Here is a 21,859-nt window from a genome sequence, read left to right as displayed (position 1 = left end):
CACCTTCACCACCCTCCAGCAGCATTTGGCTCATCAAACGCAAACCTTGTCTGGACCCCGGGCAGCTGATGCTGTGTGGACAGTGACACGTTTTCACTCGGGGAGGGGTCCAGATGGTGTTCAACTAGACCTCTGCAAACTGCATCTCAAAGTTAATCATTTTGGGGGGGGGTGAGGGGGGTCAGTGATTATCCGTGGACGCCTGAGGGCGTCTGCTATCTTCAAAGGTGGGAGTGGAGACGCCAATCAAACACTGACCTTCTGAAAGTTTGAGTGTTTAGATACAGCAGAGCCTGAGAACACGCCTGACCTGTGAAGAGTGCCTGTTGGTCTTCTGCTGTCAAGGGGGTTTGAAAAACTCTCAGATCCATGGAGATAGATAGTGAGCTGAGAGAGAGGAATGCACTCTGGCTTTGGGGCTGCTCCCAGGACAATCCAACTTCTGCACAAAGGCCTAGCCATGCCTTACTGTTGGCTTTTGGGTCCATGGACAGATACCACCACCCTCCAAAACCATCCAGGCTGGTTGCTGGAACACACAAGGGCTGCCAACCTACCCACCGCCAGCCCCATCCCCAGGGGAAGACGGATAAGCCCAGAGGCCCTGCTGCTAATTTACAAGCTGGGTCAGCATGGGGTCAGGACAGCAGTAAAAGTACAAAGGTTACCTGATCCAAGGGAAAGGAAAACTCCCCTAGGGACACACAAAGCCATGTTTTAATTTTTTTTTTTTTTTTTTAAAAACAGTAAAAAGATTCATTGTTTAAAAAAAAAGGGCAATTTCTCCTGACCTGCTGCCAGAGGAAGCAAACTGTGAAGATGGCCTGTGAACTGAGACACCCTACCTCTGTTAATTCACCCTCAGGACTGCAAACCTCTCTCCAATCACTTCTGTCGCTGTGAGACCCAGTGAGGTCCCGGAGGCCCCTCCAGTCGGTCAGCCCTGGAGGGACTCGGCTGAGCTGCTCCTGGTTTGGAGGGGGTCCCCCCGCCCACGCCCACGAGTCTCAAACAAGGCGGCATTGGTGTCGTCGAGCGGGATGGTTCCGACGGCCCCCCTTCAGCGATGCTGGATCTGGGAACGCTTCTTGGGTTCGAGGGCACCCCCTTGTCCGCTGTTCTGGTCCAATGCACTGGGAAGAAAGAAACGTCCAGGTCTTCTTGGAGCAGAAAAGGGGCTGGGGTCTTCCTCTCCAGCCGCACAGACCAGCCCCAAAGCCGACCCCAGAGCTGCCCACCCGGAGTCCCCTCACTGCTTTCCACCAAGTTCAAAGTGAAGGGACCCCTCTACCTGTCTCTTCCTAAAGGCTTCTTTTTTTGTTGTTAAATAGGAATCACACAAAGCTCTCGTGTCTGAATGGCCATTTTACGATTTTAAAATTGTTTTAACATAAAAAATATCTTTTTTCTCTTCTCCAAAAATACTCCGGGCTCTTTCTCTTATAAGTCATTTTTTTTTTTCTTCTTCCCCCTCCTTGTAAAAAGTCCCCCTTGCCCTGCCTTCTTACATAAAGCACTTATTATGCGCCGAAAGTGCCCTTGAGACTGGAAGATGGGAGGCAACTATGAGGGAGGGGGAGGGGGATGGGGGAGGGGGGAGGGGAAGATGCAGGCCAGAAAGCACCGCATCTGAGAGGGGCTGTGTCTCTGGTGGGTGAAACAACAGCAAAGAAGCAAGACACCCAGTAACAGTCTCCACCTTGGACCCAAGGCCCGCCGGCCTCCACCACCCTTCCACCCCAACCAAGACGACAGGATTCCAGCCCATAGAAAAACCACGGGGACAAAGGTTCTAGAAAATAGAAACTGTTGGGATTACAAAGGTACCCATTTCATCCATACAAACTGGTCTTTCGAACATCCTTGTGAGAGTTTAACTGTAGTGTCCAAATGTTTAGGGGGAAAAAAAAAAAAAAACAACCCATTGACGGGAGGAGTTTTTCCTCCCCTTTTGGTTTATCACAGCATTTTTTTTTCTCTTTTCATTTTGGCACAGCCTTTCCTGTTTTTTCGTTCCTCTCAACCATTGGAGCCTGTTCTGGGTGGCAATTGATCCATGCACTGAGTCAAGCTGGTGGCTTCTCGCTCCCCTGGGGCTGGACGTTTCAGGTGGAAACCATTCCTTTTCCCCGCCTTTGACAGCACTTGCGTGTGTGTTTTCTGTTTTAAACTTCTCGGTGGAGGTTATGAAAAAAAAGAAAAAAAGAAAAAATAGAGACTCCAGTGGCCAGGGATGACTTGGTCTCAAAGGACACTCCCTAAGGTCAGGTTGGCGCTGTTTCGGAGCTGACGGAATTGTGTCTGAATAGTGCTACAACCCCACACATCCACTGCTGGTCCGTCGGAATTCTCTTCTCGTGTCTGTAATATTTTTTCTGTGTGTGTTTACTTTCGCAGATCTAACACGCACACCTGGAAGGAGAGAGAAAAGCGCCTGTTATCTTGAGAGGCAACATAAGATGCCCTTAAGAGCACAGGATGGCACATGGCCTGTGGACCAAATCCGGCCCGCCGTCCACTTGTTTATAAATAAAGTTTTATTCACACAGTCCAGAGGGTTCAATCAGACCAGCTCTAGCGGACAAGTGAGTGTCTAAACATCATTAGCACCCAAGCCTAGGCCACAGCCGTCAGTGGGTGTCACAGACCAGACCCCTACATGGTGGAGCAGATGGCAACTGAAGCCTGAGCACACAGCTCGCGTAAGGGTCGGGGGGCAGGCTGACAGCCAGCCAGCCAACGCCCTGTCCTACATCTCAGGGCAATTCCAAGTGCAGAAAGCTAGACACCTCAGGGGACCAGCAGAGGGTTACTGGGACCCAGGAGACCTGTTGAATGGAAGGTTGGGCCTTCATCACCAGAGGGTCTGGGTGGGGGCGCAAAGGTTGAAGCCAAGGGTGGACCAAGTTAACTGCTCAGCCTCATCACCTGTCATGTGGTGGTCACTTCTCTGCTGTTGGGGGGAGGTCCTGAGCACCCTAAGACTTCCAGCAGCAGCCCCGGTTTCCACACCAGGTGCCAGCAACCCCCCACCCACCCCCCCAAAAGCACTAACAACCCAAATGCCTCCAGACACCTCCAATGTCTCCAAGGGTGCAACCGATGCAGCTGAGAACCACCAATTCCGCCAGGAAAAAAAACACACATCATTCAGGAAGCAAGAAGAGACATTCGCTCCCAGAGCACTGCCCAGCCCAGATGCTTCCTTCACCAACACACGTCTCCAAGGCCTATCACGGCCCTGGGAGTACTCCTACGTGGGTCTCAGGGGTCTGGACCGTTGTTGACCCCACCCTCCCCGAACCCTCCCTGCTCCCCGCACCGCCCCCTCTCCTGCCTGGGGAAGCCCCAGGGTGCTGCTTACGGAGCCGTCTGACGCACTGGCGCCCACTTTGTCGCCCCGGGCATTCCAGCACACCTCGAAGATGCCCCCGGTGCCTCGGTAGCTGTGCACGAGACTTCCGCTCTGCAAAGCAAGGGCGCAGTCACTCGAGAGGCGGAACGCTGGCGAGGCCACCTGCCCACCGACCCCACCTGGGGATGTCAGCCCAGAAGCTTGCAAAGCCACAGAAGCTAATAGAACTTTCAGTTAAAGGAGCTCTGGCCTCGCGGGAACATGTGACTCAGATCTGTAGCTGCAGTGTGGGGCCTGCCTAAATGACCCTTGGCTGCCCACCAAGAGAGACAGCCTCTATGGTTTCCGCCAGGCTCACGCCTCCCGAGGGAAGGAGAAAGTCAGCAAGATTGGATACGTGCTTATATTTCAACCAGGCTTCCGTCTCACTGAGTGTTCAAGGGAGCCTCAGAATAACTCAAAGAGTTTTATGGTTTAGTGGGGGAGAAAAAGGATGCAAAATGTGGGAAGCTGCTGTATATATACAGCACAGGGACCTCAGCTCGGTGCTCTGCCATTACCTGGAGGCTTGAAGATGGGTGGGGAGAGGGAGATTCAAGAGGGAGGGGACATATGTATACATATGGCTGATTGCCTTGCTGCATAGCAGAAATCAGCTGTAAAAAAAAGCAATTATCCTCCGATTTAAAAACAAACAAAAAAAAGGGTGGGTAAAATGATTTGCTGAGCTGCTGATGGCAGGCAGAACCCAGCTATTGATGGCAATTTTTTTGAAAGTCAAGCATCCTCCTGTGATGTGAGTTCGATCCCTGGGTCAGGAAGATGCCCCTGGAGAAGGGAATGGCTACCCTAACTCCACCATTCTTGCCTGGAGAATCCCGTGCACAGAGGAGCCTGGCGGGCTACATAATATAAGTCCATGAGGTTGCAAGAGTCGGACAGGCCTGAGCGACCGAGCACACACATGGGCGGCTGTCAGCCTGGCTCCACATTAGGGCCACTGTCGTGTCTCATTTGCCAAGAAGGCACGATTGCATGAGGCGGCCGCAGAGGAGGAGCCCGAGGTCTCAGTGGACCACCCTCGGCCCCAGGCTGGCTAACGTGGCATCCGTTACTACCTCCCTTGAGAAAGCATGTTCATCAGTGTCTGCCAGGCCTCAGGGCACACCAAGGGGGTGCCCGCTTCATCCATCCTGGGACCACACGCAATGCCTGCTGCTGTCAATGGAAGGCAGTGGGTGCAAGGTTTCCTGCCAAGGGCTCGGAAAAAAAATAACCCGAGTCCCTGGCAGGGGCGACCCAGCATCCACAAAGAGCCTGGGGCAGATGGTGCTGGGTGGGCTTCTGACCCTCCGGGGAACTGGGGATGTGTCTATGTCCGTGTCCGAGGCAAGGCATTCCTGAGTGCAAACTCAGGTTCTGGGGTCACCAAGAAAGTGAAATCAAACTGTCAGTCGCCCAGTTGTATCCGACTCTCGGCGACCCCACGGACTGTAGCCCGCCAGGCTCCTCTGTCCCTGGGATTCTCCAGGCTAGAACACTGGAGTGGGCTGCCATTCCCTTCTCCAGGAGAATCTTCCCAACCCAGGGATCAAACCCGGGTCTCCCACAATGCAGGTGGATTCTTTACCATCTGAGCCACCAGGGAAGCCCATGGGTCAGTGAGAACTTGACTGTATTGGGTGTGGGGCTGGGGGGGTTGGTGGGGACCCGGGCGGTGGGCATGCAGGGAGTTTACCTGAGTGTTCCAGATGTGCACACACTTGTCGAAGGAGCCGCTGGCCAGGTACTTCCCGTCGGGGCTGAAGGCCACGCTGTACACGGGTTCCTGGTGCTTGGTCAGTGTGTGGAGGCACACGCCCCGCTCCACGTCCCAGAGGCGGACGGTAGAATCGAACGAGGCGCTGGAAAGACAAAGATGGTCACCGTGGACGCCTGTGGGTTCAAAAAAGGCCACCACAGCTGTCGGCAGGTTCCCGCCGGTCTCCCGAGGACGTGACTCTCACAGTGGGAGTGACTTTCCTTACATCTCAAAGACCGTAAGTGGGTATTTCTTCCTCTTCTAGAATGTGACTCAACACACACTGAACACAAAGCCACGGTCCAGGGAGGGGACATGTATGCCTGTGGCCGATTCATACTCAGGTACGCCAAAAGCCATCACAACATCATAAAGTTTTTCTCTTCCAATTAAGATAAATAAATTTTTTAAAAAGTCATGCAATAAATCTCTTTCTCTTTTTGGGTGCCATTATCAAGGGAACAAATTGACAGCCACACTCATTTATTTCTGCATTTCTGTGAGACACAAATGCTACGTATTTGCTAAATTTTCTAAAACGGTCCCACCACTGACAACACATGTATCGCTGCCAAGTGAAAAACAAAGCCAAAAATAAAAAGCCGAGAGCCGTATTCGGGGAAATGGTTAAGTGAGCGAACACAAATTTTAATCTCACAGGAATTAAAATATAATCACATCCAAATATACAATCACACTCCCAGGAGCTGCAAATTTTAGTTCCGTCTAAATCTGAAAGAAGAGCGTGAGTGCATGCGTGCCAAGCTGTCCCATTCATGCCTGCCTCTTTGTGACCCCATGGACTGCATCCCCGCCAGGCTCCTCTGTCCATGGGATTCTCCAGGCAAGAATACTGCAGTGGGTTGCCGTGCTCTCCTCCAGGGAATCTTCCTGACCCAGGGATCAAACCCACGTCTCTTACATCTTCAGCATTGGCAGGCGGCTTCTTTACCACTAGGGCCACCTGGGAAGCCCACCCACCACAGAGCTGTTTCACCAGGCATTTCTTTCCTCTTCTGGGACTTACATCCATCCCTTTATGCTTGGCGCCTAGAAGGGTCACTTACGGCCGTCATGGGTACCATGTGATTCAAAAGCACCTCACAAGTCATCAAACAAAACAAAACAAAAAAGATAACGTTCTGTTCCTAGACCTTTAAGTGCATTTCAGGCCAGTGGCTTGCAATAGGAGCATAACAGCTCTCATGTTTTTCTGGATCAGCTTTTAGCTGATGCAGGAATTCCTTTCTGTGTTTTCTGAGAGATGGCCTTGGGTCAGGCACTTTCAGTAACAGATTCTTCATCCCACTGCTATGTGACAAAGACAAGGGGAGGGGGTCTCCCCCTCATTTACTGCAGGGCTGGGCCACCAGCCATTCTCCCCACTAACCCATTCTCTCCAATTCTGCAGGAAAAAACCCACAGCCGCTTCCTCCCAAGTCCTGTCTTTCCCAGGCCAGACCACACAACCATGCTTTGTGGGATCATGGTCTCCAGAACCCTCGGTGTGTCCCATGTTCACTCCTGGAATCTCTTTAGCTTGTGTGCCTCAAGGTTCTTATTAAAATATCCTACTGGGAGTACAACACTGTATCCCGAGTGAGGTCTGCCCAGGACTGGGAACAGAAGTCTGCAGAACGCCGCCTCCGTGAGGAGCTTTTGTGGGCTTCTAGCCGCTCTGCTCCCTTCTGCGTGTCACTGACTGACTAGTCCTCTGCATCCGATGCTGGTGTCTTAGGGGGTTTACTGCACACACCAGGGGTCCCCATCCTCCGGGACCTGATGCCTGATGATCCGAGGTGAAGCAGACACGATCATAACAGAAATAAACGGCACAATAAATGTAGTGCACTCGAATCATCCTGTAAACCTTGGAAAGTGATTTTCCATAAAACTGGTCCCTGGTGCCAAAAAAGCCGGGGACAGCCAGGACGAAAGGTTAGGCTGGATCTGGTATTGGCCGGGGAACCTTCATCACCATCAACACTCTCACCACCTGCAGCTCCGAGCTGGGCCAAGTAAACCAAGCCCGAAGCGAAGTGAAATGAACTGAAAGTCACTCAGTCGTGTCCAAGTCTTTGCGACCCCTTGGACTATACAGTCCATGGAATTCCCCAGGCCAGAATACTGGAGTGGGTAGCCTTTCCCTTTTCCAGGGGATCTTCCCAACCCAGGGGTCAAAACCAGGTCTCCCACATTGCAGGCGGATTCTTTACCACCTGAGCCACCAGGAAAGCCCAAGAATCCTGGAGTGGATAGCCTCTCCCTTCTCCAGAGGATCTTCCTGACCCAGGGATCGAACCAGGTGTCCTGCATTGCAGGTACATTCTTTACCAACTGAGCTTCTAGGGAAGCCCAACCAAGCCTGGGGTTCAAGCTAAACTGCTTCCTTTCTTCAGTTGTAGTAAAAACCTTCACCAAAGCAAAGTGCTGGGAGAGTGGATGTAAGCAATTCCTCCCTCCAGCCTCAAGGTTAAAAGCATCCTTATCTCAACTTAGCTATCATGTGATAACCTCTATCTCCTGGCCCTTTCACTTTGAGTTAAGTTTCTAAGTAACTCTGAATGTGAGTCACTCACTCATGTCCAACTCTTTGCGACCCCACAGACTGTAGCCCGCCAGGCTTATCTGTCCATGGGATTCTCCAGGTAGCTTTGTCCCATCTCCAGGGGAACTTCCCAACCTGTGTCTCCTGCATTACAGGCAGACTCTTTAGCATCTGAGGGCATGAACACGTTTGCAAGACACACTGACAGCATCTCCTGGTCTCTTGGGGACACGAATGACTTTTACTGGGCGCATGGCTGGCGCAGCCTCAGCCACCAAGGCTGCTTTCGGGAACCGAGACTGGGGTGCGGGCTGTCTGTCCTTTACCTCGCCAGCATGATGCTGGAGTTGGGGTTGCTGGTGGCCGGCCCGGTGGGACTCCACTTGATGGTGTATATCTCTTTGCTGTGCGCCTGAAGGTCGTGGACACACGTGTCCTGCTTCATACTCCAGATCTACAGGACGCAACGGGAACACGGTGAGCAAAGGCAGATTCTTCCACTGCGGGGAGCTTCGGCACCGTTCCTGCCTGGAGCACTGCAGAGGTTTCTCTGTCCCTGGGAAGCTGACGTCCAGCGGGGTGGGCGGCTGAGAAAGGGCAGGCGCTTCACAGGCAGAGGCGTCCGCTGACCACCAGGGGGCGCCCGTGAGAAAGGCCAGAGAGTTCCATAGCACCCTGGTCTGATCTCGGAAGCTAGGCAGGATCGGGTCGGGTCAGGTCTAGTTAGTAATTGGCTGGGAGAAAGGCCTCGGGAACGGAAGGAGGCTCCACGGGACCTCGACTGATAAACAGGGCTTCACTGCCGGGGCAAGCGCCACGTCGTTTGCAAAGAGAAAAAAACGACAGAGGCAGCAAGAGTGCTCACAGCACAACGGCCAGCTGCAGGAGGAGCGCTGGGACCGAAGACACAGCACGAGGCCCCAGGGGTCACCAAGGGTCACACGGCCCAGCCTTGCAGCCTTACCTTCAATGTCATGTCATCAGAGCAGGAGGCTAGCAACATGCCAGACGGATCCCATTTGATAGCGTTGACCTCATTCTGCAAGAGAGCAAAAGGTTTAAAAAAAAAAAAGAAAGAAATGAAGGCCTGGGTGTAGTAAACACAAGAGTCCAGCAGAGGGCAGGAGCGCTCTGTCTTCTCTGCAAAAAGCCTGGGAGTAGTAAACACAAGCGTCCAGCAGGGGGCAGGAGCGCTCTGTCCTCGCTGAAAAAAGCCTGGGAGTAGTAAGCACAAGCTTCCAGCAGGGGGCAGGAGCGCTCTATCCTCACTGCAAAAAGCCAGGAACCTGTAAAACAAGTTGAATGCAGAATTCCAAATAGCAAGGAGAGAGAAGAAAACTTTCCTCAGCAATCAGTGCAAAGAAATAGAGGAAAACAATAGAAAGGGAAAGACTAGAGATCTCTTCAAGAAAATTAGAGATACCAAGGGAACATTTCATGCAAAGATGGGTATGATAAAGGACAGAAATGGTATGGTCCTAACAGGAGCAGAAAATATTAAGAGGCAGTAAGAACACACAGAAGAACTATATAAGAAAGATCTTCATCACCCAGATAATCATGATGGTGTGATCACCAACCTAGAGCCAGACATTCTGGAATGCTTTAGGAAGCGTCACTATGAACAAAGCTAGTGGAGATGATGGAATTCCAGTTGAGCTATTTCAGAATCTAAAAGATGATGCTGTGAAAGTGCTGCACTCAATATGCCAGCAAATCTGGAAATCTCAGCAGTGGCCACACGACTGGAAAAGGTCAGTTTTCATTCCAATCCTAAAGAAAGGTAGTGCCAAAGAATGCTCAAACTACTGCACATCTGCACTCATGTCACACGCTAATAAAGTAATGCTCAAAACTCTCCAAGCCAGGCTTCAACAGTACATGAACCGTGAACTTCCAGATGTTTAAGCTGGATTTAGAAAAGGCAGAGGAACCAGAGATCAAATGGCCAACATCTGTTGGATCATCAAAAAATCAAGAGAGTTCCAGAAAAATATCTACTTACTTTATTGACTATGCCAAAGCCTTTGACTATGTGGACCACAACAAACTCTGGAAAATTCTTAAGAGATAGGAATACCAGACCACCTGACCTACCTCTGGAGAAATCTGTATGCAGGTCAGGAAGCAACATTTAGAACTGGACATGGAATAACAGATTTGTAATAAACAGGGAAAGAGTACGTCAAGGCTGATATTGTCACCCTGCTTATTTAACTTATATGCAGAGTACATCATGAGGAACTCCGGGCTGGAAGAAGCACAAGCTGGAATCAAGATGGCCAGGAGAAATATCAGTAACCTCAGATATGCAGATGACACCATCCTTATGGCAGAAAGCGAAGAAGAACTAAAGAGCCTTTTGATGAAAGTGAAAGTGGAGAGTGAAAAAGTTGGCTTCAACATTCAGAAAACTAAGATCATGGCATTCGGTCCCATCACTTCATGGCAAATAGATGGGGAGGGAAACAGTGGCAGACTCTATTTTTTGGGGCTCCAAAATCACTGCAGATGGTGACTGCAGCCATGAAATTAAAAGACGCTTACTCCTTGGAAGGAAAGTTATGACCAACCTAGACAGCATATTAAAAAGTGCAGACATTACTTTGCCAACAAAGGTCCGTCTAGTCAAAGCTATGGTTTTTCCTGTGGTCATGTATGGATGTGAGAGCTGGACTATAAAGAAAGCTGAGCACCAAAGAACTGATGCTTTTGAACTGTGGTGTTGGAGAAGACTCTTGAGAGTTCCTTGGACTGCAAGAAGATCCAACCAGTACACCCTAAGGGAGATCAGTCCTGAATATTCATTGGAACGACTGATGCTGAAGCTGAAACTCCAAAACTTTGGCCACCTGATGCAAAGAACTGACTCACTGGAGAAGACCCTGATGCTGGGAAAGATTGAAGGCGGGAGAAGGGGATGACAGAGGATGAGATGGTTAGATGGCATCACTGGGTCAATGGACATGAGTTTGAGCAGCTCCAGGAGTTGGTGATGGGCAGGGAGGCCTGGCGTGCTGCAGTCCATGGGGTTGCAAAGAGTTGGACACAACTGACCAACTGAACTGAACTGAACTGAACTAACACAAGCTTCCAGCAGGGGGAAGGAGCCCTCTGTCGTCTCTGCAAGAAGCCTGCTTGCATTCACCCTGGATAACCAAGCAGCACCCCAGGTTTCAGGCATGTTTCTCTTTCTCCTTCCTCCTTGATCCAAAGTGCACAGTCATACGCCCTACACAGCCAGCCACCCTCAGCTATATTTCTCCAAGGGGGGAAAAAAAATCACATCTAAGAAGGAAGCCAAATGAATTTATCTGGAAACCAATGTAAAACCAGTTAGTTATTTCAAAGCTGACTTTAAAAAAGTAATTTTCGTACTTTTTTTTCCCCTTTATGTCTTCAGACATTTTTATAATACCTACTTTAGTGTCTTTCCTGCAAAATCCAACACCTGGCTCATGCCAGATAATTAAAAAAGAAAAACAAAACAAAACAAAAACACCACTGCCAACCCAGGTGGATGACTGACCACCGGAGGCAGCTTCAATAGTCCCAAGGAGGCTAGAAGAGAATGAGTTGGCAGTCACAGTAAGTAGGCTTTTAATCCTAGGCAGAGACCAGCCGGTTTCCCAGCTCCCCACACACCTTTTGTGAACCCGAGGCCCCACACTCAGGACTCACACTCACCGTGTGTCCCTGGAATGTTTTGACGGGGCGGTCGCAGCCGAGTCTGCAGACGTGAATACACATGTCCGTGCTGCAGGAGGCGAAGGTAGTGTTGTTCTGCCAGTCCACGTCGAGAGCAGGGGCTTCGGAGAAGCAAAGGGCGGAGGGGTGGGGGAGAGGGGACAACATGGGCATTGAGCAGGTGTGCACAGAGCTCAGCTGACTCAGAGGCGGCAGCAGCAGAGTTGAGAAACCTGATAATGTGATTAAAGCAAGACTCGCGGTGCCCACACAGCCTCGGTGCATCACGGACCCTGAGGTTTGCGGTTTACATTTGCAAGGATGACCAGACGGCTCCAGAAAGAGAGCCGACCCCCACCAACGCGTCACCCAAAGTGATGCTTTCGGTGCCCTGAGCACACAGCAACTCGCTCCCCTGGCGCAGGTGAGATGGTAGGGGAGAAGCACCTTGCTGCTCCCAGGAACGTCACCGGGCTGGGTGATGGATTTTCTTTCGGTGGGGAAGGGAGAGAGCGGAGGAAAAAGACTTCACAGCCTATGTTCAACGTGTGTGTGTGTCTCTCGCTCAGTTATATCTGACTCTTTGCGACCCCGTGGACCACAGCCTGCCAGGCTTCTCTGTCCATGGGATTCTCCAGGCACAAATCCTGGAGTGGGTTGCTATTCCCTTCTCCAGGGAATCTTCCCTGATCCAGGGATGGAACCCAGGTCTTCCGCACTGCAGGCAGATTCTTTACCATCTGAGTCACCAGCGAAGCCCCATGTTCAAGGTATCAGGGTTGAAAGAAATGCCCCATGACCCGTTACTGCATTCTACAACTTGAAGATGCTGAGTTGACGAGAACATCTGAGGGGAGACATGTGGCCTTAGGATGGACACCGTGTCTACGTCCTGGGCCTTTCTCAGAGGCCGCTGGTTTGAAGACCTCCGTGAGGGTTTGGGGGACATGACGGCTTGCTTCCCTTCTGCCATCGTCCCCAGGAGACGACTCAGCACCCTCATTCTCTCCGGATATGTCCCTGTTTCTACAGAAAAGGAGGGTTAAGTCCTGCAAGCCTCTGCACAGATCTTTGCCAACTGATCAATACCTAACCTTGTCTCACGTGTTTCTTACACGTAAGTCAGCCCTGAAGTGGGACGAGAATCCAGCTCACCCAGGATATGATAAATCCGACAACCCCCTTCTAACCTTAGCCTTCAACGTATATTTATTAATTTTTTAACATGTATACTTTGGCCAGCTGATGCAAAGAGCCGACTCATTGGAAAAGACCCTGATGTTGGGAAAGATTGAGGGCAGGAGAAGGGGACGACAGAGGATGACATGGCTGGATGGCATCACCGACTCAATGCACGTGAGTTTGAGCAAACTCTGGGAGTCGGTGATGGACAGGGAGGCCTGGCGTGCTGCAGTCCATGGGGTCACAAAGAGTCAGACACGACTGAGCCACTGAGCAATTTCTGGCTGTGCTGGGTCTTGGCTGCTATGCAGGTGACTGTCTAGCTGAGGTGTGCGGGCTTGTCACTGAGCCAGCTTCTCTTATCGGGGAGCACAAAGTCAGGAGTCGTAGGGCACGTGTTTACTTGCTCCGTGGCACACGCTATCTTCCTGGGTCGGGGATCGAACCTGAGTCCCCTGCCTTGCAAAGGTAGAGTGTTAACCACTGGACCACCAGGGAAGCCCCTGTTCTTAACCTTCAAACCAGAGGTGCACCCCGTCCACCCTCCTGCCTTCCAGAACTGCAGGACAGATCCCATCAGCTTCTAAATCTTAGCACCACCCCTCACAGAGCCTGCAGGCGGAGGGTTTCACGGAGAGGCAACACTGGCTTTCTCAAGAACCCAAAAAGGGGGTTCAGCACACGTCCACGGCTCCTGCTGAATTTGCCACAGGCGCCCAGTGGAATGAAGGAGCCGGATCCACTTGGTCAGCAGGACGATCCTGGGAGTGTGGAAGCAGAGCCCGCAGCTGCTCTTGTTTATAACACTGCATGCATGAGCCAAGTCACAGATTTCCCGGGCCGGCCTCTGCCTTCAGGCAAGCAATTAATACGCCTGGAAGGGTGACAGTCTGGCACGCGGTTCCGGGGATGGTTAGCGGCACCTGGCCTTAAAAGCGAATATGTGCTGAGCCCCGGCCATCTGAACAGAGGATGCTGTGTACTCAGCTGACTGGGGTCGTCGGTCTGTGTGCACTGTGTGGCTGGGACCCCGCCCTCCCCCGACCAGTCACGAGGGCTCAGCGGTTCTAGGGGGTCTGCGTGACCTGCTCACACTTGGCCAATGACGTTTGAGCATCAGCACCGCGCTAGGCACAGTCATGCTTCACGTTGCTTTTTTCCTTTTAACTTTTACTTGAGAAAAGGTTATAGAATTGATGCTTTGGAACTGTGGTGCTGGAGGACTCTTGAGAGTCCTCTGGACAGCCAGGAGATCCAACCAGTCCATCCTAAAGGAGATCAACCCGGAATATTTACTGGAAGGACTGATGCTGAAGCTGCAATATTTCTGGTCACCTGGTGGGAAGGACTGACTCATTGGAAAAGACTCTGATGCTGGGAAAGATTGAAGGCAGGGGGAGAAGGGGATGACAGATGGTTGGATGGCATCACCGACTCGATGGACATGGGTTTGAGCAAACTCCAGGAGATGGTGAAGGACAGGGAAGCCTGGTGTCCTGCAGTCCATGAGGCGGCAAAGAGTTGAACACAAGTAAGCAACTGAACAGTAACGACAAACAGAATCCCGGGAAGGTGCAGAGATGTTACAGGAAGGCTCTACCCTGAATCCGTCACCCACTGGTTGCACGTCGCGGCCCTGCAGCACTGGCTGGACTTGGAAGGTGAGTGGGTGCAGACCCAGCTGTGTATGCAGTGTCATAGGCTTTGATCTCAAGGGCTGATCCATGTAACCAGCATGGTGGTCAAGAGCCGCAAGCGTGTTCCACATCACCAGGATCTCCCTTGGGCCATGTTAGTTGGCCCACCATCCTCTCCCTGGACTGAGATATAAATGCTATCTCACCCAGGATGTGATCCTTGGAGTCTGACTTTATTTTTTTTTCAAACTGCAGAAGCCCTTTGAGATCTATGCAAGCCTTTGGGTATTACCCACCTCATGAGTCACTCAGTTGTATCTGACTCTTTGTGACCCCATGGACTGTAATAGCCCGCCAGGATCCCCGTCCATGGGATTCTCCAGGCAGAACACTGGAGTGGGTTGCCATTTCCTTCTCCAGGGGAATCTTCCCGACCCAGAGATCAAACCTGGGTCTCTTAAATTGCGCGCAGATTCTTTACCATCTGAGCCACTAGTTAGGTCCTGTCTGAGCCACGATTTGACCCTCATGGCTTGGGCAGTATTATCAACAGTCTATCAGTGAAAATGAGTGGGTTGCCACGCCCTCCTCCAGGGGATCTTCCCGACCCAGGGATCGAACCTGGGTCTCCTGTATCAGAAACGGATTATTTACTGTCTGAGCCACGAGGGAAGGTCCTGTACTTGTTTTTAAACTGTTCTTTCTCAGTGCTGAGCGGTGGAACACTGTTAAGCTCTGAGGCCTAAGGTTTCTTGCTGACCGAGGGCACCCCCACCAAGCCTTCATGGGGAACACCTCTGGAGAGGCAACGCAACTGCTGATTATCAACGCATCACACACTGAGGGATGGTTGTCCCTACAGCTTAAAGAAAAGCACGCTCCCTTGTCTTCCATCTTGGACAGTGTCTACCATACCACTTCACGGTATAGAGAAAGAGCAAATAGCACCCAGAGCCAACCCAGCAATGGGATATGGGGCGACCCGTGGGCAGCAACACCCCAGGTGAGAAGCTCCCTGACGGCAGAAGAGACACGTGGTCCGTGGGATAGAAAGCCTGGGACCTTGGGAATGCTCTGGGGAAAATTTACATCCTGCTGAAAGACTCAATACAAGAGTCCTCAGGATGAAAACTGGTACAGGAAACTTATGGGCATATTCCCCTCTGAAAAAATCAGAAGCCAGAGCTGTCTGTGTTACAGACATGCCCCCATCACATGAGCACACTGGTGCTCAGCACGAAGAATCAGAACTCTGGCAGGGTTCTGCCCCATCGCTGAGTCCCTTCCCTACAACAGAGCTCGAGATGCTCTTATCCTCTGTAATGAGGCTGCGATCCCCGAAGGGGGCTCACGCCAAACCCGACAGAAATCCAGCAGGCTCACCTGCCACGGTCTGCTCTGTCCATGGCACAGACGGCCGGCTCAGAGGAGGTGACGCGCATGGATCAAATCATGGAGACCGGGTTGTCAGGGGCTGGGAGAGGGGCACTAGAGAGCACGTTCTTAACGAGTAAGGGGTATCCTTCTGGAGTGACAGGAATGTTCTGGAGCTAGACAGCGGTGAATGCTCTGCACATTCTGCCCAATGGAAACACACACATGGACACAGACACGCAGACCTACACACAGAGGCACGCACAGAGACACACGGACCACCCCCCCACAAGAGACACAGACCCACAAACAGAGACACACACCTACAAACACACACGCACCCACACAGACATGCCCCTTCAGAGAGACACCCACACCCACAGACCCCCCAAAGATACATCCCTTCCCACACACAGAAACACATCCACACACAAACCCCTTCCACAAAGAGAGACACACACCCACACCCACACACACACACACAGACCCCTTCCACAGAGAAAGACACACCCACACACAGACACACACCCACACACAGACCACTTCCACAAAGAGACACACACTCAAACACAGACACACACCCACACACAGACCCCTTCCACAAAGAGACACACACCCACACAGAGACGCCTCCTTCACACATAAAGACTCCCCTACAGAGAGACACATACACAGACCCCGCCCCCCCGCAACACATACACATCGCCACACAGAGAGACATACACAGAAACACACAAACAGACCCACATACACACGCTCACAGGTTGGGCGCCCAAGCTCCCTGCTCTTGGAGCCCTGCCCACTTCCTGGTGGGGAAACACAATTCTACAAAAGGCTCAGCGAGAACACAATTCTACAAAAGGCTCAGCGACTCCCACCTTCATCACTGCTGTTAAGAGTAAAACAGTACGAAACACCCCCAGCCCAGCACCCCCAGAGACGTGTGCAGCATGGAGTCCCCGAGCAGAGCCACGGAAGACATGGGCTGCCTGCCTCTCCAGCAGGGCGAGGTATGCACGGGGACCCTCCCGGGGCCTGCTGGCCGTACCAGGAGGGAAAGAAGGACTGCGTGCCTTTGTCACAGTCATGTTGAGGGCCCTTCGGGGAACCTCTCCTCCCAGGCTGCTTCTGCAGGACCACACCCCTCACCTCCTGCTTGGAGCCCTTCCCAGGCAGCGAGGTGGGTCACGCTAGCTTGGGGAGTCCTGGGGGCCAGCCCTGTGGTTCTGAGCATCACCAGGAACCTGGATCTGCCCAGCAGGAGAGACCCTCGGATGGCGACCAACACATCACCTCAGGGCCAGCCACTCAATGCATCACCCAACGTCCACCTTGCATGCTCAGCACTGCTCATGAGGCATGCCTTCTTCCGAGCATTCACCGTTACTTTAAGAGACCGTTCTCAGGACTCCGAATTCTTATTTTTGAATTAAAAACAAGAAAAGTTAAAAAAAAAAAAGTATTAAAAAAGTACTCACCGGAATGAAATGGAAACTGTTGTTTGGCTTCTCCTGTGTGAGCATCCCAGATTATTGTTGTCTGTGCTCCGCAAAAAAAAAAAAAAAAAAAAAAAAAAATTTAGTTACTGGTTCCTCCCGCAAAGGTATCTCCAGAAAAATTTGTCACACATGAGAACACAGCGAGCCCTTCTTTTTTTTCTAAACTAGCACTGCTCAACTTAAAATTTTCTAGTAAGCACACTAAAACATTAAAAAAAAAAAAAAAACAGTAAAACTTATTTTCACAATATACAGTTTATTTCACTCCAGTACAGTGAAAATGTCACTTCAACATGAATCAATATATTCGCATCATGTGGCCTGTGTCTTTTTCGCCCACTCTTTGGAATCCAGGGTGTGTCTTACACACTTAAATCACCCAGACATCACACTTATGAACTCAGCCACGCCTGTCTGGTTATTATACTCCTCCGGACGACAGCAGCCGTAACTGATATGCAGGAAGCTACCAATTTTGGTGGGAGTCCCATCTTTATCCTCAAACTTGAATATCTATCATTAAAAAAAAAACTTTTCTTTTTAAATGAAGAGATTTTTGGTTGCACAAGACGTGAGATCCCAGCCATGCATCGAACATGTGTCCCTCTGCACTAGAAAGTGTAGAGTCTTAACCACTGGACCCAGCAGGGAAGTCCCAAACTTGAAAAATTATTAAAAAACAAACAAACAAACAAAGCATATCTAAAACTCCGTTTTGGACCAATTTTCCAACTGAAACGCTGCAGAAATGGTTATTTCTTGAAAATCCCCCTGACCGTCACTCTGTGAAGTGGGGACACTACACAGGCTAGAGAAACTGGGTTCCACTGGGGTCTGGCCCTAATGTATTGCTGTACATATTAAGAAGAAGAAAAAAAAAAAAAAAAAAAAGATCTCCACCCCAGAAGACAAAGGAAGTCACGAATGCTTCTGAACACATTATAGTGTTGGGGAGACACTTGGGGAAGAAGCCGGAGGCAGTTCAATGCAAAACATTTGGAATTAATTCTCAACTGGAATTTTCAGCTAAATTGGAAACTTGATGCCTCCCTGTCATTGACATTTTAACAAAGATCTTCCTTTAGGAAAAACTGGCTCTACTTTGTATCAACAGCGCTAATGTTCCTGGCGAGATACTGACAGCACTGAGTGTGTTTGAAAAACTTCAGGCCAGCTCCAGTGCTAAGTCGCTTCAGTCGTGTCTGACCCTCTGTGACCCCAGGGACTGTAAGTCCATCAGGCTCCTCTGTCTGTGGGATTCTCCAGGCAAGAACACTGGAGTGGGTTGCCATGCCTTCTTCCAGGGGATTCTCCCCATCCAGGGATGGAACCTGCGTCTCTTATTTATAAGTCTCGTGCATTGGCAGGCGGGTTCTTTACCACTAGCTCCACCTGGGAAGCTCTAGACCAATTAACATTTTTATCCCCCGCTCCACTGTGTGGTTTATAGCATTTTAGTTCCCTGACCGGGTACTGAACCTGGGCCCCGAGCAGGGAAAGCGCCAAGTCCTAACCACTGGACTGCCAGGGAAGTCCCAGAGATTTTTTTTTTGATGGAGATTGGTCCTGAGTGTTCATTGGAAGGACTGATGTTGAGGCTGAGACTCCAATCCTTTGGCCCCCCGATGCGAAGAGCTGACTCATTTGAAAAGACCCTGATGCTGGGAAAGATTGAAGGCAGGAGGAGAAGGGGACGACCAAGGATGAGGTGGTTGGATGGCATCACCGACTCGATGGACATGAGTCTGAATAAACTCCGGGAGTTGGTGATGGACAGGGAGGCCTGGCGCGCTGTAGTCCATGGGGTCGCAAAGAGTCGGACACGACTGAGCAACTGAACTGAACTCTTTTTTCTTAACTGAGCCAGTCACAAGTCTGGCATGGCAGAGAATATATAAACACTTTCACAATTCTGACACAACTTCACATACCACATCAGTTGTTGTAACAACTTACTATCAGTTCAGTTCAGTCACTCAGTCGTGCCTGACTCATTTGCGATCCCAAGGACCTCACAACTTACTATGTGTTACCTTAAACACACACTGGACAAAAGTAAACATGACTTATCCAAAAGCTTTTATGGATCAGAAATACAGGTTAGCCACTCTGGGTTAAGCACGCACCGAGGGCCAAAGCCAGTATCCCTAACTTAAATTTCATCCCTGAGAAGATATCATTTTCAAGAACACTGTTATTATTCCTGCCACAGTTGATTCATCATGGTAGACAGTCTCTCACTCAGAGGTTCTAGAATTCCAGAAGATCAAAACCACAGAAGCTCACAAAACCTCCAAACAAGGCCCCTTTGATTTCTTAAGGGGGAGGTAGAATTTCCAGAATTCAAAGAAACCGTGATGTTTCCCGAGAGATTAAACATAGCTGAAAAAAGCAAGGTATCTCACGCTCTCACTCACTTTGTCTACTCCAGCACTCAAAATGTAATTGCCCTTCTTGTTCCACTTCAAGGCGAAGATGGGGCCTTTATGTTGGCCTAAGGTGCTGGCCAGGTTACCTGGTAGGTTAAAAACAAAGAGAGAAATCAGGGTGACTTCTGAGACACGCTCGGTCTATACCCCAGATGATGGCAACTGAAAGTACCCCCTCTTCCAACCCTGACGCGAGGGAGGCGGGGCCAGGAGGACTTACCATCCTCTGTCCATATTCTTGCAAAACCATCATAGGAACCCGTAGCCAGCAGTGTCCCGTCACTCTGTGGGCCAGAAACACACACCAACACAAACTATTTATTACAGCCTGCAGGCAGGGCCTCCATTCCCCGAGCAGGGGTCGGTCAAACTCACGGCCCCTGAAACAGAGCTGCAGACCCCTGACCTCTGGGCCACCAGGGGAAGTCCCAGGCTTCCTTCCCCAAAAATCATCACAAGGCCAGGGGGCGAGGAAAACACACCGCACCCCGTCACCAATGACGACACCAATAAAAGACACCGTACGAAAAGTTACTGAGTGACTTCGGGAGACCTTGACGAGCTTTGAAATAGCTGCAGATACTCTGACAAGAAAAGAGTTTGTGATGAAATGACAGGACATCCAGGAACGTGATAAGCCATTGGTGGGAATGCAAACTAGCACAGCCACTACGGAGAACAGTGTGGAGATTCCTTAAAAAACTGGAACTAGAACTGCCATACGACCCAGCAATCCCACCGCTGGGCATACACACCGAGGAAACCAGAACTGAAAGAGACATGTGTACCCCAATGTTCATCGCAGCACTGTTTATAATAAATAGCCAGGACATGGAAGCAACCTAGATGTCCATCAGCAGATGAATGGATAAGAAAGCAGTGGAACATATACACACTGGAATATTACTCAGCCATTAAAAAGAATGCATTTGAATCAGTTCTAATGAGGTGGATGAAACTGGGGCCTATTATACAGAGTGAAGCAAGTCAGAAAGAAAAACACCAATACAGTATACTAATGCATATATATGGAATTTAGAAAGATGGTAATGATAACCATGTATGCGAGACAGCAAAAGAGACACAGATGTACAGAATAGTCTTCTGGACTCTGTGGGAGAAGGCGAGGGTGGGATGATCTGAGAGAATAGCATTGAAACATGTATATTATCATATGTGAAACAGATCGCCAGTCCAGGTTCGATGCATGAGGCAGGGTGCTCGGGGCTGGTGCACTGCGATGACCCAGAGGGATGGGATGGGGAGGGAGGTGGGTTCAGGATGGGGAACATGTGTATACCTGTGGCGGATTCATGTCAAGTATGGCAAAAACCACTATAATATTGTAAAGTAATTAGTCCCCAATTAAAATAAATTAATAAAATAATATCAAAAACAGAAAAAAATAAAAAATAAACTGTATAGTCCAAAAAGAAAAAAAGAACGTGATAAAGAGAAAGTGAAAAGATGCTGGAGAGCTGTGTGTGTGTCCGGGCACAGATGCTGAGGGTCGGGTGGGAAGTTCGCATCTCCCTGGGCACACCTCAGGGTATCCCCACATAACAGGCTTCCTGATAAAGCCGCCAGACTCTTCCTGCCGCCGACGTGCAGCTTACTGAACACCATCCGGCTGGCGGTCGGCCCGGACCCCCGGGTGGGCTGACCCACAATCCCGTCCCCTTCCTGGGGTCCGCCCCAGCTCCGCCCAACACCACAAGCCGTCACCGAGGTCGCGGGGACTGCACAGGTGTCCCCGACGGCGTCCGGGAGGGAGGCAGCTTACGTTCCAGTCCAGCGAGGTGACGTCTTTGTTACTGGGGACGTCGTGGCCCCCCTCCCGGATACAGTGCCTCAGCACCAGCTGCGTGGAGCCCCCGTTGCTGTTTTCATTCAGGTTCCATATCCTGGCGGTCGAGTCTCCGGACCTGCGCAAGGAACACAGCCGGCCCTCAAGCTTCCGGGCCCAGAGCAAGCAACTCCCACTGTTGCTTGTCGCCTGGCTGGGTCTCTATCTTTTTAATGTCGCTCCAAAAAAAAAAATCACCGTGGTTTTCTCTCTCCACTCTTAGGTGCCCTAATCATTTTAAATGTCTGTGCATAGCTTTCCACACAGCTGAGAAAACAGCTGAATACGGACTTTTGCACAGGCTTAGACACCCCAAGGGTTCCACCCTGCTCAAAGCCCTGCTCTGTATGCTCTGAGAAGATTTCACACATGACGTAGAAAGGGAGTGTCTATCCCAGGAGGAAGGACTCGGACACCTGGACCCCGGGCACCCCCCAATCTGATCCTGGAGGACTCGGACCCCTGGAACGTGGGCACCCTCCATGTGACCCTGGAGGACTC

General features: G+C 50.8%; 1 protein-coding gene across 4 annotated transcripts in view; it reads right to left on the bottom strand.

Moving 5' to 3' along the window:
- Nucleotides 1-181: 181 nt before the first annotated feature.
- The window catches only part of LOC102285105 (transducin beta like 1 X-linked), a 252,846-nt gene continuing 231,168 nt past the window's right edge, over nucleotides 182-21,859 (bottom strand). For all 4 annotated transcript variants that reach the window (XM_070366068.1, XM_070366070.1, XM_070366069.1 and 1 more), the window contains 10 exons: nucleotides 21,296-21,437; nucleotides 19,733-19,796; nucleotides 19,501-19,598; nucleotides 17,063-17,123; nucleotides 11,392-11,513; nucleotides 8,669-8,743; nucleotides 8,031-8,158; nucleotides 5,094-5,259; nucleotides 3,365-3,466; nucleotides 182-2,412 (listed from right to left, as the gene is read on the bottom strand). In XM_070366068.1, coding sequence (XP_070222169.1) covers nucleotides 2,386-2,412; nucleotides 3,365-3,466; nucleotides 5,094-5,259; nucleotides 8,031-8,158; nucleotides 8,669-8,743; nucleotides 11,392-11,513; nucleotides 17,063-17,123; nucleotides 19,501-19,598; nucleotides 19,733-19,796; nucleotides 21,296-21,437 — 985 coding nt within the window. In that variant the 3' untranslated portion in view covers nucleotides 182-2,385. The remainder of the gene's footprint in view (nucleotides 2,413-3,364; nucleotides 3,467-5,093; nucleotides 5,260-8,030; nucleotides 8,159-8,668; nucleotides 8,744-11,391; nucleotides 11,514-17,062; nucleotides 17,124-19,500; nucleotides 19,599-19,732; nucleotides 19,797-21,295; nucleotides 21,438-21,859) is intronic.

The sequence above is a fragment of the Bos mutus genome, chromosome X (genome assembly GCF_027580195.1).
Source record: "Bos mutus isolate GX-2022 chromosome X, NWIPB_WYAK_1.1, whole genome shotgun sequence".
NCBI classification, from domain to species: Eukaryota; Metazoa; Chordata; class Mammalia; order Artiodactyla; family Bovidae; genus Bos; species Bos mutus.
This window is presented reverse-complemented; position numbering and strand designations above follow the sequence as displayed.